Source organism: Osmerus eperlanus, chromosome 18 (genome assembly GCF_963692335.1).
Source record: "Osmerus eperlanus chromosome 18, fOsmEpe2.1, whole genome shotgun sequence".
Taxonomy (NCBI): domain Eukaryota; kingdom Metazoa; phylum Chordata; class Actinopteri; order Osmeriformes; family Osmeridae; genus Osmerus; species Osmerus eperlanus.
This window is the reverse complement of record NC_085035.1, coordinates 544404-559453: the sequence shown is the minus strand read 5'-3', so window position 1 is coordinate 559453 and position 15050 is coordinate 544404. Positions and strand designations below refer to the sequence as shown.

Genomic DNA, 15050 nt, shown 5'->3' with positions numbered 1-15050 from the left:
GGTATCTCCTGTGAAGCTGTGACCCTGGACACAGCTGGAGTCACCTTCAGGTGTCCCTGCTGCGTCTGCTCACCTGGTCCTGTTAGAGCAGCCGCGCTTACCTGGGGAGCAGGGCTGAGGAGCTGGGCTGGGGAGCAGGGCTGAGGAGCAGGGCTGAGGAGCTGGGCTGGGGAGCAGGGCTAAGGAGCAGGGCTGGGGAGCAGGGCTGAGGAGCAGGGCTGGGTAGCAGGGCTGGGGAGCAGGGCTGAGGAGCAGGGCTGGGGAGCAGGGCTGGGGAGCAGGGCTGGGGAGCTGGGCCGAGGAGCAGGGCCGGGGAGCAGGGCTGGGGAGCAGGGCTGGGGAGCAGGGCTGGGGAGCTGGGCCGAGGAGCAGGGCCGGGGAGCAGGGCTGGGGAGCAGGGCTGGGGAGCAGGGCTGAGGAGCAGGGCTAAGGAGCAGGGCTGGGGAGCTGGGCCGAGGAGCAGGGCTGGGGAGCAGGGCTGAGGAGCTGCGCTGAGGAGCTGGGCCGAGGAGCCACCACCACACTCAGGACTCACAGAGCGCTGGGGCTTTATCAAGGCGAAGCACCCAGATCATGTTGCTATGAAGAGGGCTATATAAATGCAAATTGTATTGGAGATCTATTAGAGCTGGGGGAAGGGGCAGTATGTAAATGCTGTGTGGAGTACAGTGAAGCAGTCAGCCTGGTCCGATTAGCATGGACCCGGTAAAGGCAAAATAGGAGGTGGCGGGGAAAAAAATTGCAGTTGACTCTCGGTAAATCATGGTGAACAAGGTGAGAAGTTGGATAATTGAATGGTTGAGGTATTCTATGTGATTTATTGCATTGGCTGGAGAGAAGTGTGGAGAGACTGTGGACATCGGCTGCTGAGTTCAGCTTCGTGGTATTTGTTTTACTGAGGAAAGGACAGCGAGGCAGAAAACGCGAGTAGTTCTACGAGGTGAAACTCAGAGATTATGACTGTGATATTCCAAAGTGATTACATTCATGGTAGAGTGCTTCTAACGCACAAGGCAGATCCTCTTGCTGAAGCGAGATATATTATATTTATATGTTACAAAGCTTGAAATGTTTTCAACTTCCTTTACACTAATAAAGTTGTGTTAACGTCACACCTGTTCATGATCACACACAGATACAGGGTTGTTGTTTGGAAAGATACTTTTTAATAAGTTGAAAAAGGGTTAACGTAAATCTACTTTTAAATGTATTAAATGAGAGCTCAATATTTTACTTATGACATTTTATTGAAATTATATGTAATAGTAAGTGTACTGATAATGTACTGATTTTATATAATCTCATACTTATTAACAACTTTAATATTTGTAAGCATGTTTGTACTTATTACTTTGTAAGTATGCTTTATAATATTTTTTGAGCCTGAAAACAGAAGCACCATGTTTGGCAAGTTGTTGACATCTGAATAAACTGAAGTCTGATGATGAACCTGTTCTTGTTGCTGTTATCAGTCAGAGGCTGCTGCTGTTGGAATGAGGAAGAGGACATGAAGGAGACAGGAAGAGGACAGGAAGTAGACAGGAAGAAGACAGGAAGTAGACAGGAAGAAGACAGGAAGTAGACAGGAAGAAGACATGAAGGAGACAGGAAGAGGACAGGAAGTAGACAGGAAGAAGACAGGAAGACGACAGGAAGACGACAGGAAGACGACAGGAAGACGACAGGAAGAGAACAGGAGAGCAGATCTTGAGTTTTTCCACCCATGGATAAACGACGCCCTCTAGCTTTGAGATGGGAAAAGTGCATCCCAGCCTTCATTTTTTTCTGCTCGATCATTCTCTGTTGAGTTGGGTGTAGCTCAGCTGACTGCAGACCAGAGGTGGCAAAAGTACAGACATCCTTCACTCAAGTAGAAGTCCACACATCCGTCACTCAAGTAGAAGTACAGACATCCTTCACTCAAGTAGAAGTACACACATCCGTCACTCAAGTAGAAGTACACACATCCGTCACTCAAGTAGAAGTACAGACATCCTTCACTCAGGTAGAAGTACACACATCCTTCACTCAGGTAGAAGTACACACATCCTTCACTCAGGTAGAAGTACATACATCCTTCACTCAGGTAGAAGTCCACACATCCTTCACTCAGGTAGAAGTACACACATCCTTCACTCAGGTAGAAGTACACACATCCTTCACTCAAGTAGAAGTACACACATCCTTCACTCAGGTAGAAGTACAGATACTCATGTTTAAAAAGACTGATAAAAGTTGAAGTACTGACTACACTTTTTCACTCAAGTTAAAGGAAATAAGTGTGGGCAACCTTTTCATGTTCCTGTTAAATTTGCCTGAAAACGCCTAAACAGCATACCCAAAGTAAATTGGAAGCTGTTCTTGAACCATTTGGAGTACATGCATGTAAATGATCTCTTTTGAAAGCTGACACTCTGAAGTTATGTCCCCTGTTGTCAGGACCCCTGTCAGTCCTTCTAGTGTTGAGTAATAGAAGCTTGAACACAAGGAAAGTGAAAATTTCTATTTCCGCCTAGATTTTGTTTTGAAAACAGAGGCCTGAAGAGGCCTAGAGGTGGTAGGTATTATCTGGAAGACTAAATTGGACCACAGGTTGAAGCCTTACCCAATTCAAATCAAAAGTCAAACATAATACCACAATATATTCATATTTGACACATGTTTTTATAAGAGTACATCCAGGAATTTTCTAAAAGGGTCTTTTGGAGACTCCAAAATGACCCTTTGTAACCAAGGTCAAGGTCAAATAAAAAGGTATTATTTTTCATAATTGTTATCTCTAATGAAAGGTGGTACTTAGAACTATCATATATAATAGCTAAATCCCTAATTAGTAATACTGAAACACAAAAATTGAAGCATGAACACATTGGAGTGCTTTATCTGATTCCAAGGATTGGCGCACAAAGAACACTGATTCTGTCAACCATATTGCGCAATCGACTGTTATTTTGAAGGCTCCACAGACGCATACAAATGAGGTATTGGCATTTTCAGCTAGCTGTCAGCTACAAGGCTAACGAGCTAATTTCAGAGCCAGTCGAAGCCAGTTCGAGAAATTTGTTTAGAACGAGTGTGTGTGTGGGGGGGGGGGGGGGGGGGGGGGGGGGCGGGGGGGGGCAGGACGCACAGACCTAGTTGGCTTTAGAGGGCTGTCAACGGGGCATGGAAGCTCCTATTGGGTCGAACAAGGTGTCAATCAAAAGGGGAGGGTTCAACGGACATTTTGATACCTTCATATTGTAAATACTCCGTTGCTAACCGGAGAAAATAACACTTTTATGTGAACAAGTTGTTTCTTCCGTCGGCTAACTTGCATAATGAAACAAAGGATAATGGCTATTCATGAACGTAAAACATTGTATTTGGACGAATTACTTTACATGGTTAGATACTTTGAACCCTTGGGACTTATGCAGATCAAGTTTTGATGGCATGATTTGCACACCTGGACCTATTTGAACAACTTAGGGTGAGTACAACTTTTTTCTTTGGCATTGTTGAAGGAATGTTCACTGGAAAAAGACGTTCACTTTGCTTGCTATTGCTACTTGATCTTGAATTGGTTTATTTCAATGGAAGCACAAGAATCGTAGCTTTCCAACGATGTATAACATGTGTAGCGTCTAAAAAATATATTTGTTAGAATTTAGTGCGTCGTAACTGAGGGAGGGGGAGGCAGCATTTTTGTCTCGCGGGCGAAACAGGAGCGTAAACAGGTTTTAACCCTTGTGTTGTCATTCTGACCCATCAGTCATTGTGACCCACCGTCGTATTGTGACAAATTTACCTCATACAAAAACAAAGTGAAGCATTTTCTTTTAACTGTCGGGCTGTCTCAGACCCCCCACATTGGAATGGTTAAAAGAAAATAATTTGTATTTGTTTTTGTATTGGGTAAAATTGGGTAAACACAACGATGGTTCGTTATGAACCTTTGGGTCATGTGACCCGAAGGCAGCACGAGGGTTAAGTATGGGGTAAAAAGTAGCCATTACTACTACCTGTTTGCTAATTGGCGCATTTACTTTATGTGAGGCTTGTGAGGAGGGACTGTGATTGGATCATTCTCAAGTGTCGTGCTCGTGAATTTTTAGCTTACATTTGTTGGGCGTGATAGCCAGGAAATGAAAAAAGGTGCAGGTATTTGTATTTTGTTACTTCCCGTCTCTGCTGCAGATGAAGAGATGACAGGTTGAAATCCCCCCTGTGGGCCACATGGGTTGAAAGTATCTGCTAAATTCACACTTTATTATTATGAATCGACTGTAACGACTGAATTATTCCATCACACACAGTATCTAATTAGTTGTTTATTCTTGGAAAAACAACAATGTTCTGATGCTCAAGGCTTTAAACCCCTATTACCACTTTCATCAAGTACATGACATAACCTTCTGGAAAAAACAAACTCAAATGAAATTATAGATCTGTTTATATACAGTATGTACAATTCATGTAGCAGAAATGCAACACTGGCCATAACAACATGCTAACGGAACAGTCATAACATAATAAACATTGTTGACTTTTCGTACGTTACCAAGCGATATAGTTTAGGCCCAATTACATGACAATACCTTACACCTACATGCAACTGGTCCAGGATCTGGTCACCAGGATGTGGTAGTGTAAACCAGCGAGGGCAGGAGTGTAGCTCAGCAGGACTCAGCGCTCTGCCGCCCCCTGCTGGTGGGAGGTCAGATGAGCTGCTCCTGCTGTCAAGGTTATTTCTTCCTGACTGAGATGTTCTTACACACCCACGTCATGCCGTCCTGGGGGAGTGGCCAAACCAGGGGTCACATCATGTATATCTGACAAGTGTGTGTGTGTATGTGTGTGTGTGTATTTGTGTGTGTGTGTATGTGTGTGTGTGTGTACCTGCAACCCCTCCGTGGAGACAGCAGAGCAGGCCTGAATCTGCCAGACTCTGTCTCTGATGGTGTGGAGGTTCAGCCCCTCGGCCAGCTCGGACGCCGGCGCGGCCGTCAGCAGGTCCTGCTTGTTAGCAAAGATCAACAGAGGCACCGCCCCCAACTTCTCCTCCTCCAGAAGCTCCACCAGCTCCTGCACACAGACCAGGGCAGGCGGTCAAGAGAGAGAGAGAGTGAGAGAGACAGAGACAGAGACAGAGACAGAGACAGAGAGAGAGAGAGAGAGAGAGAGAGAGAGAGAGAGAGAGAGAGAGAGAGAGAGAGAGAGAGAGAGAGAGAGAGAGAGAGAGAGAGCTGTATCTCTCCCCTGTGTGAGAGAGACTCACCTGACCGGTCTCTTCAAACCTCTTCCGGTCTGAACTGTCGATCACATAGATCTGTCCAAACCAAACCAGACATTAGTATGACAGAATCTACTCCTACTGCTTCAATCCTGCTGTGATGTATGTGACATACACTCCTACCAGAACATCAGGTTTCTAGTTCCTCCTGATAGAACCTACCAGAACATCTGTGTTCTCAAAGTAGTTCCTCCAGTACGGCCTGATCTTCCTCTGTCCTCCGATGTCCCACACGTTCAGCCTGAAGCCCTGAGACTGAACGCTCTTGATGTTGAAGCCCTGGAACACAGGATGAGGCTCACGTCTCACAGTACTGAACCTCAGATGGGTGTGTGTGTACCTGCATGTGTGTGTGTACCTGCATGTGTGTGTACCTGCGTGGGGGTGATGTGGCTGATGTCCTCGGAGGCCAGCTGCTTCAGCAGGGTGGTCTTGCCAGCGTTGTCCAGCCCCAGCAGCAGCAGCCGCACCTCCTGGTCAGGGGACTGTTTCAGCCTGCGCAGGATGGACAGCAGGCCCTGCGGAGGAGCACACCTGGAGGCTGAGGTCTGCAGCACACCTGGAGGCTGAGGTGTGCAGCACACCTGGAGGCTGAGGTGTGCAGCACACCTGGAGGCTGAGGTCTGCAGCACACCTGGAGGCTGAGGTCTGCAGCACACCTGGAGGCTGAGGTGTGCAGCACACCTGGAGGCTGAGGTCTGCAGCACACCTGGAGGCTGAGGTGTGCAGCACACCTGGAGGCTGAGGTGTGCAGCACACCTGGAGGCTGAGGTCTGCAGCACACCTGGAGGCTGAGGTGTGCAGCACACCTGGAGGCTGAGGTCTGCAGCACACCTGGAGGCTGAGGTCTGGATTCATCTGCACTGGCTCTGCTCAATATAGACCGCTACTGGACTCTGACCACCGAAACACTTTTAGATGATCCTTTAACTTCTCCTGTGCTTTCAGTATCTGCACCACGCTTTGGATGGAATGGTCTGCTAAATATGGAGTCAGATGGCTGAGCGGTTAGGGAATTGGGCTAGTAATCAGAAGGTTGCCGGTTCGATTCTCAGCTGTGCCAAATGACGATGTGTCCTTGGGCAAGGCACTTCACCCTACTTGCCTCAGGGGAAATGTCCCTGTACTTACTGTAAGTCGCTCTGGATAAGAGCGTCTGCTAAATGACTAAATGGATCAAATGTGAATGTAACATGTAAACAATATACTTCTGGAGTGATGTGGGATGAATGGAAGGATTCCTCCAGAGAACATGACACACCAGCCGAACACCAATCAGGTGAGGCGTAGCTCTGATTGGCTCGGATTGTCACAGATAGATTTATAAGGAACAGGAGCTCAGGTGTGCACAGGTGTGTTGCAGTGACACACATACAGCAAGAAGCACTAAGCACAGATTTAGCCTCTAGTCTCTTGGCTAACATGGCTTGCCTCTATATAGTCTTGAGGAGCCAAGTTCTGATTGGACGGTTGTGATGAGGCGCGTGCGGGCCAAGTGGATTGTGCTCCTGGTGGCGCGAGATTGAGGCTTTGGCTCAGCCCTTAGAGGCATTAAGATGCAGACTGATGTGTCTGCACTTCAGGAGCCAGCTAGATAACCTATTTAACAGCAGGCTAGCTAGATCTATAGTCACGTTGTAGCGGATTGCTCTATTGCAGGGTTTGATAAACAACTGTTAAAGTTGGCTAATAAGGCACATGCCACTAAATTGGGAATATGAGGGCTGCATGATGAAAACGGAGGGAATCTATTTAAGGATGAGCCAGTGCTATGTTAACCCCACACGCACTTGATAAACATGAATTTCAGACAGTTATTCTAATTTATTCATCAACAATTGGATTGGCTGTCATAGACAGCATGCGTTTGCCACCGCATAGTTTACATAAAATTACGATTTGACAATAGGGATGTAGACAACTTAAGTTAATTAAAAAACATCAACCCTATGTTAACTAGGAGGACTCACGGTTAGTGCAGTATTACATAAGCCTACGCTAACGAAGAAAGCTGTATACGCCTACTGTAATAAACCCAACTTGCTAGCTACTGTACCGCTACTATAACTTAAAGTTATATGCTGTTACTACGAGCCAGCTTTAGTTTATGACAAGTCTCTTCTCAAAAACAAGGAAGACTTCAGTAGCTCTAACTAAGTAACTTACCATGGTAGCTCTGCTGGTGTAGGTCTTGTTCAGGTTGAATGGATTAGATCAGCACAGCTGCGAAGCAATCCGTAACTATAGCAGCCGTGACGTACACATAAACAATGACTAAGGGGCGTACCTAGCCACTACTAGTCCTAAAGTAACAGCACACAAGTTTAGTATGTCTGATTAAGACATTATGTAAATCATATATGGTATTATAATACATTGATACACTGTATATTTTATGTACATACTACTGTTGAATGCTTTCCTTGTTGCAAAGCAGTACTAGCACACACCAGGACACCAAAATAAGATATGCCTTAAACCACTTACTGTAGCTACAGTTCTCCCAGGCAATTAGCTCTAGCTACTTCGTGCAACTTTGTATACTAATACTGATACCATGTCGCTTCAAGTCGCGATTGATCAGTTTAATGTGTAATTATTTTCAGGTTGATTTAATCCTATTTACTATTTCTAACCTGCTGTGTGCGGTGTTTGCATCACGACACCACATCGCCCTCTAGTGGCTAGTAATCAACACCCGCTGTTTCATGCGGCTGGAATCATCAGTATCCGTCTTCCGACCGGGGACCATGTCGAATACGTAACGGTTGGAATTGACTGTTCATTTGCGTTCAGGATAAATTGCTTAATGATTTCAGTCGTGATACCGGCCAAAAACCCAGAAAATGCCGCAGAAAACACTGGGATCCCTTATAGGTCTGCTTTGTACCGGGACATGTTTGGTGCAGGTAAGATAGAGTCTGCGCCCATAGAGCGGCAGCTGTTTTAATCGAGGCCGTGGTCGCAGCTGGGAGTAGGCCTTCTATTGTGCGTTTTTGTTTTCCCACATAGCGAAAGGAACTTTGGGCACAGCTCGTTAGCTAGACTAGCTGTTTAACCCCAACTTTTAGCGACGTTAACTTTGGCAAGGCTAGATTGTTGATACTGAACCACACCATTATCGAAATACTTAATGTAATCATTAATATAAAATGTATAACGTCGTTGCTAGTTATAGTTAGCCACCTCCAGTTCCCTAGAACTGAGAAGACGTCAATCAAGACGAGACAACCCGGCCAGGGAAGTTAACTCCCTCTTGTTTTGTAGTTAGATCGATTGTTTTCTCGCTAATATCCATGTAACCGATAATGACATCACATTTGGTAAACGCTAATGTTTTGTGATCAGAAGCTACACTACTGGATATAATTATCGTGCAATACATGGTAAAAAAAAACTGCCATTCAACGTGTCTTCTCTGAAGCTACTAAATTTATACGCCCAACGACAGATTATTGATGAGATGACATTATTACTTGACTAATGTGTATAATATTCTTAGTAAAAGTAATTGTGCCAGTGTATTGTCAGTTGTTGAGTACTCCCACGCTCTCTTTAAAACGTTGGTTTGATGTTGGTCTGAATTGTTTGTCGTTTTTAGCTCAACAAAAATCTTCTTGAGAAAATGGACACCCTTTCGATAGCTACACATATATATAAAAAAGCCCACACAATCCCACGTCCGTTTCCCCTTGTTCAAGTTGATTCGCTGTTCGGAATAAGTACAGGCACCTTGGAATCCATGATCCTGCTGTTCCCAACTAGCGGTCTTTGTCCTTTCCAACATACACATGTAATTAGCAATAACAGAGTTATTTCGAAGATGTGGGAAACCGTCGTGCTAATATACGTAGAGCTATGTCCATGTTGCTACCGTGTGTGTGGGGTGGTTCGCCTTGTATATAACCGTGTGGACATCCTGTGTGTGCGCAGGGGAAGGAGTTCTGTTTCGGGGTGAACAACGAGCAGTACCGTTGTGAGATGGGATACTGCTGCGGAGAGACGGAGTGCTGCACTTACTACTACGAGCTCTGGTGTAGGTGCCTCTCACAGCTATTCAGTTCCCTAGCACAGCTTCTGCACCCGCACTCACGACTTAAACACTGGATATTGGTTCTGTCTGTTGTAAACACATTAGTGTTTGTCTTGTTAGACATGTTGCAGTTGAAATGTGAGATTATTCCACACCCGATACTGATTTATGAAAGTGTATTAAAGTCAACTTTGGTGTCAGATATTGGGCATGCTATTTTGGTCAGAGCTTATTTGACGAGCTGTGTGTGTGTCTCCATGCTGTGTGTGTGTATATGCTGTGTGTGTATATGCGGTGTGTGTGTGTGCAGGGTTCTGGCTGGTGTGGACTCTCATCATCATGCTGAGCTGCTGCTGTGCGTACCGTCACCGGCGTGTGAAGATGCGTCTGCAGCAGGAACAGAGGCAGAGAGAGATCAGTCTGATGGCCTATCAGGGAGCCTCTAGCTCCTTCATCACACCCCCGCCCCTCAACCTGCGTGAGGACACACACTGTACACACACACACACACTACACAAACACACTCTGCATAGGGGGTCAGTGGTAACAAGGTTGCTTCATCTGTCCTGTCTCCAGGGTTCTGGACGGACTGTAAGCTCCCAGACTATGAGGAGGTCGTAGGTCACCCTCCGACCCCACCCCCACCCTACTCAGAGATCCCCCCCGAGACCACGCCCATCATCCTTCTGCCTGCCACTGCCAGCCAATCAGAAGCTTCCGTGGTACTGGAGCCCCTAGTGGAGGCGGAGCCAGCCTCAACTTCATCAACACCGGAGCAGGAAGTAGCCGGGGCCGCCAGCCAATCGGAATCCCCGGAGGAGGAGGATGCCGAAGCCCCATTGGACGAGGAGGAGGAGGAGGAGCTGGTGACTCGGCGCCGACACGTGACGGGCGACTCTGGGATCGAGGTGTGCGTGTGCCGCCTGGACGAGGTGGACGAGGACGCCAGCGCGTGCCAGGGCGCCGGGGGCAACGGCTGCTGCTCTTCCGAACACCGGCAGGCCCTCAGACACAAAGACCACGCCCCCAGCCCTAGCCCAGCCCCCAGCCCCGTCCCCAGCAGGGGGGACCGGCTGGTGTGACCCGCCGCCTCGCTTGCCAGGGCGGCCGGGGCAAAGCTGGGGGGGCGTTGCCGCGGTGACGCGCTCAGCATCTTCATCATCGTCGTCGCCAGGAAGTGACGCGGCCGCAGAGCGCTCTGCTGACGCCCCCTGGTGGTGGTTTACAACTGTGACGTTTGAGAACGTCGCCGACGGTGATGATGATGACAAGCCCAAGTTGCTCTGATTCAAGGAAGTAACTGTTTGTTTGTTGTTTTGTGGCTCTGCTAACAGTTGATCCTCACCCACCCTCACATTTGAGACAAAGACCAGTTTCACCAGATCAGAAAGTCTGGCCAGAGACACAACACTGGCTCATCTTATTTCTTCCAAAGCTCTGTGTGTGTGTGTAATATGGGCCACAGCTGCATGGTGATGTCACTCCAGACTGTCTTCTTCCCTCTCTGGACTTGTCCAGAATAGAGGACGGGGGGACTACAGGCAGGCTGTGTCTCTCTCTCTCTCTCTCTTTCTGTCTGAACTCAACAACACCAGACCCCTCTCACACAGACACACTGTGCCTCGTGTCTGCCAGTGTGTGTTCAGGGGTCAGCCAGGCTGGTGAGGAGGGGGGAGGGAGAGGGGAGAGGGGGGAGGGAGGAGGGGAGGGAGGGAGGAGGGGAGGGAGGGAGGGAGGGAGGGAGGAGGGGGGGGAGGGAGGACCAGACTATTTGATGGGGGAGGTCCAGGGGACAAGAGTCCATCCCAGACTGGCTGCTGACGCTCTGACAGCACTCTGACAGCGCTCTGCCTGCTCTATTAATAACCCTGAGAGTGTGTGTGTGTGTATCTGTACGGTTGTGTTGCCTGTGGGAGGTGATGTAAGGGTGTGTGTGTGGGCGGTGATGTAAGGGTTTGTGTGGGGAGGACAGCTGTGTATGAAGGGCTGACAGACTTGCAGGACACACAGATCAGGGACTGATGTGAAGAGTCCGTCCTCCAAGCACCACTCATCATTCTTTCACGCATTTTTCTGTTTGTATTTACTGTATATTTACATGCTTTAATCAATGCCATTATAATAAAGGTTAACGGTGACAAAGCTGTAAACTTGGGGCTGCTTAAGAGTATAGTGGAAGAATATTATGGGATTGGTCAGTGTGTGGACATATTTGGCATATCAAAGTGCCCTGAGGTCTAGCACAACTCACTGGGCTTTAGGTCACGTAGGGAACCTAGTGAGAACACAGGGTTTGTTTGTAGGTTAGCTGGTGACGTAGCACGTCTCTCAATCATAGTTGTAGATCACTTGAAAAATGTCTTACAGCAAAACACACAAGTGATCGCCTATAAGGCCAAACCAACCTTCCAACTGCTGTTTTGGTACAGCCTCACACTCACGCGCATGTCCCTGGTGTGTGTGCCTCACACACATGCGCGCGTGTCCCTGGTGTGTGTGCCGAGTTAAGTTTAGCTGGCTGGTCTCTGGTTTCATCATGTTGTTGTGGAGCACCAGGGGCTTAGAGAGGGCCTACTGCCCTGAGTTAGCCCTGCCCCCCCTGAGTTAGCCCCGCCCAGCACACACACCTGGGGGGGAGAGGTTGGGTAAGGGTTGAGTGGAGCGAGTGTGGTACGAGCATACCTCTCTTCAGAGCGGAGGAGGGGGGGGTAGGGGAGGTGGAAGGGGGCAAACAGTGTACATGTTGGGCAGGGTCAGGGCTCAGAGGCTGTTAGGCTAGCGTTAGCAGCAGGGTCAGGCCTCAGAGGCTGTTAGGCTAGCGTTAGCAGCAGGGCTCAGAGGCTGTTAGGCTAGTGTGGTGGGGTCTGTCTCTGCGATGACAGGATGTGGTTTGGAGACGCTGGAAAGCTCTGAGAGAAGCTCTGGCTGTGTGACGAGCTTGTGGCCTCTGGAGCAGGGCTGAGGGCCTCTAAAACCCTCTAGCTAAATTGATCTGTCCAATCCTGGGGTGGGCTCTGTATTCTTTGATTCAATACTTTCCAGGTTAGCTGGTTTAATATGACCTGAGAGCATGTTGAATGAGTTTCAGAAAAACAGACATTTATATAGCTGCTCCCTGTAGTATTATTATGTTTTGTTTTTTTGGATTGGATGTCTTTTGAGATAATGCTTCGAGTTCATTGTGTTCGAATGTTAAATGATGAAATGGGGAGGGCGTTGCTGTGTTGAATTGGGAAGTGTGAGTGTGTTTGAGGGGGGGGGGGGAGTATTTTTACAGTCTCTGTGCTCAACCTGTTAACATGCACTATCATTGCCAAACATATTTGTCTCTCTGGCTTTCTCATGTTTACCTAGTTAAAGGGCTATTTAGTCAATCATGGACAAACAACATCCATTCTCTGCTGGTAGTGACGCTAATTGAACGTAGTGTCATTGTTTAAACAGCGTGTCTGTTGTGCTGGTGCACGTGTGAATGACAGGCAATTATATATGATTGTATATTGTCAAAATACAGCTTTTATTTGCCTGTTTTCCGTTTTGTTTAATGTTCACAGAGGTGCTTGATACCCCTCTTTTTTTCTCTCTCTCTCCCTCTCTCTCTCTCTCTCTCTCTCTCTCTCTCTCTCTCTCTCTCTCTCTCTCTCTCTCTCTCTCTCTCTCTCTCCCTTCTTTGTCCCTGTTGTCATCCCCCATCTCCTACCTCTCTGCTGTCTCAAGAAGATGCGCTCCAAGAGGAATGTGGTTCTTGAGCTAGCTAGCAGGGGTGTATGGTTCCTAGCTAGCTCCAGACTGTGTAACCCTAGCCAGTCTGGGTTGCTTCCATGTAGACCGTGTACAGACACCCCGGGCCCTGCGCCTGGAGCTAGAAACCCCCGCAGCGCTGTAGTTTGTTATTCTCAGACGGGAATTAACGTCCCAGCACACAGCCGTGTAGCACAGCCCCGGAGACGCACCGCACGGCGTACTCTGGGGGGTTCTGTTCGAAAGAACAACTCGATACAGCGGACCCCGTGCTGATGCCGTCTGGTCATGTGTACAGCTAAGAGTGGGTGGACTGTGTGTATCACGTCCGTGGTGTGGCACAAGTGGTGCAATCCACTGAGAAAAGCCCCAAGCCGTTTGTTTAGCTTACCATCCAAAGCCTGTTTCTTTCTTCATCCAGCCCTTCTATCTGTCCTGTTCTGCGCCTCTGTGCTGTATCTAAGTAGGCTATGCAAAAAAACTAAAACCCACTGATATGCTGCAATACCTATCTGTTGTTTGTCTGTGGTTGCCAGTTGAAGCAATATTAATATCTGTAAATGTCGCACTGTACCACGTTTGGTATATTTGTCTTTGTTTAAGAAAACAAAAAAATATAAAACGATGTTTGTATGTTGCTACAGTACCACTGGTGCGTGTTTTGCGTGTATGCTGTGTACCTCCCGATGGGGAGCTCCGTGGTTATAAAAAAAAAAAAAAAAAACTTTAAATGTATCCTTTGTTTTTTGTTAGTACATTGTGACATATTGGATATAAATCCAGTCTGTTGTCATTCTAATATGTTAAGAGTAATACTCATGCTTGTCACGGAGATAACACGTTGTTTATTGTGTTAGCTGAAGGAGAGTGTCGAATGCAAAGGTTTTGTTGAACATATGACTATTTAATCTATCTTTTACATGTTTTTTTCTCGTCTTCATCCCCATGGTCTCTGGCCAGTTCTCTTGTGTGCTTGACTTGTCAAGGCGCCCGTGTTGTCTTTGTAAACAACACCTTAGATGTCCTAATTTTCCATCCCGAGGACTTTCCGTTGACTGATATTTTTTGTTGCCTTCTACCCTCAATAAACGTGTAACTTGACCTAATGTAGGCGATCTGGATCATGTCACGAAATTGAGTGGAGAATTTAGCACAGAATTTATCGTTAACCTAGCCAAACCGGTATAAGCCTAGCTAAACCCGAATTATCTACCTAACAATAGCTGCACTGTCCTTGCATTTCACATAGGCCTAATGATAAAGACAACAATGTACACAATGTACACACACTTATCCTATAAACTAGGTTGCTCTGTTAAATTTGTAAACACGTTTCTTTGATGTATTTTTTTCTCGCGCATTTTTCTCTTTTAAACCATAGATGGAAAGTGTCCAGTCGATGTTGTTTGATTTGTGTGAGCGGAAATATGATCATTTCATTTTTCTATTTTTTGTTTGTTGCCAAAACAAAGAAAAATACCAATGCTTGAGGAAAAGGTGGACGTGTAAAAGGGCATCCCCTTTCATGTTTTTTTTCTATCACTCAGATCAAGCCAAACTAAGAGTGGATAATGAATCATAATAATACATTTGATGCTTTGATTTAGCACGGGATCTGATGTGTGCTCTTGGCTCATCATTTATATTTTATTTTTATAATAAAAATAAACATCGGCACAACCGAGGCTCTGTTCTTGTTTTCTCATCTCTTGCTGTTATTTGAGTTTCCTTGTTTCCCCTTGAGACTGAAACAAGCCTTCAGGGATGCAAGTCCTAATGACCCAGTCATGATGTTGTTCATGAAGCCTGTTTCACACCCCTCTCCCCAGAAAATACAACACAGTCTTAGTACAGCTTCAGTTCTCAGTTCTGCAACAAAACAGTTGGAAAACCCATCATGAACACAGGGAACCAGTGAAGTAGCTGGACATGCTCAGAGGGCTTGTCTGGGGTGAGTTACATCTCCGCTGTGTGTCAGCACACTGTTCAGATAACATAATC

The 15050-nt window shown here is 46.9% G+C and overlaps 2 protein-coding genes across 2 annotated transcripts; one reads left to right on the top strand and one right to left on the bottom strand.

Moving 5' to 3' along the window:
- Nucleotides 1-4298: 4298 nt before the first annotated feature.
- Nucleotides 4299-7518, bottom strand: LOC134038816 (ADP-ribosylation factor-like protein 3). The gene is made up of 6 exons (XM_062484396.1): nt 7442-7518; nt 5650-5793; nt 5438-5554; nt 5261-5311; nt 4882-5067; nt 4299-4775 (listed from the first exon to the last, which is right to left on the bottom strand). The coding sequence occupies exons 1-6, from the start codon at nt 7442-7444 to the stop codon at nt 4728-4730; spliced, it is 549 nt and encodes a 182-aa protein (XP_062340380.1). The 5' UTR covers nt 7445-7518; the 3' UTR covers nt 4299-4727.
- A 472-nt stretch (nt 7519-7990) lies between these two features.
- Nucleotides 7991-10974, top strand: wbp1 (WW domain binding protein 1). Its single transcript, XM_062484395.1, has 4 exons — nt 7991-8184; nt 9209-9311; nt 9619-9786; nt 9885-10974. Exons 1-4 carry the CDS (start codon nt 8122-8124, stop codon nt 10388-10390), a joined length of 840 nt encoding a protein of 279 aa, XP_062340379.1. The 5' UTR covers nt 7991-8121; the 3' UTR covers nt 10391-10974.
- The last annotated feature ends 4076 nt before the right edge of the window (nt 10975-15050 follow it).

Coding starts and splice junctions, on each gene's coding strand:
- LOC134038816 (XM_062484396.1), bottom strand. Junction 5,555..5,649: donor GCCACATCACCCCCACGCAG/GTACACACACAT, acceptor CCTGTGTTCCAG/GGCTTCAACATCAAGAGCGT. Junction 4,776..4,881: donor TCTCCACGGAGGGGTTGCAG/GTACACACACAC, acceptor CCACTCCCCCAG/GACGGCATGACGTGGGTGTG.
- wbp1 (XM_062484395.1), top strand. CDS start 8,122: ATGCCGCAGAAAACACTGGGATCCCTTATAGGTCTGCTTTGTACCGGG. Junction 8,185..9,208: donor CCGGGACATGTTTGGTGCAG/GTAAGATAGAGT, acceptor GTGTGTGCGCAG/GGGAAGGAGTTCTGTTTCGG. Junction 9,312..9,618: donor TTACTACTACGAGCTCTGGT/GTAGGTGCCTCT, acceptor GTGTGTGTGCAG/GGTTCTGGCTGGTGTGGACT.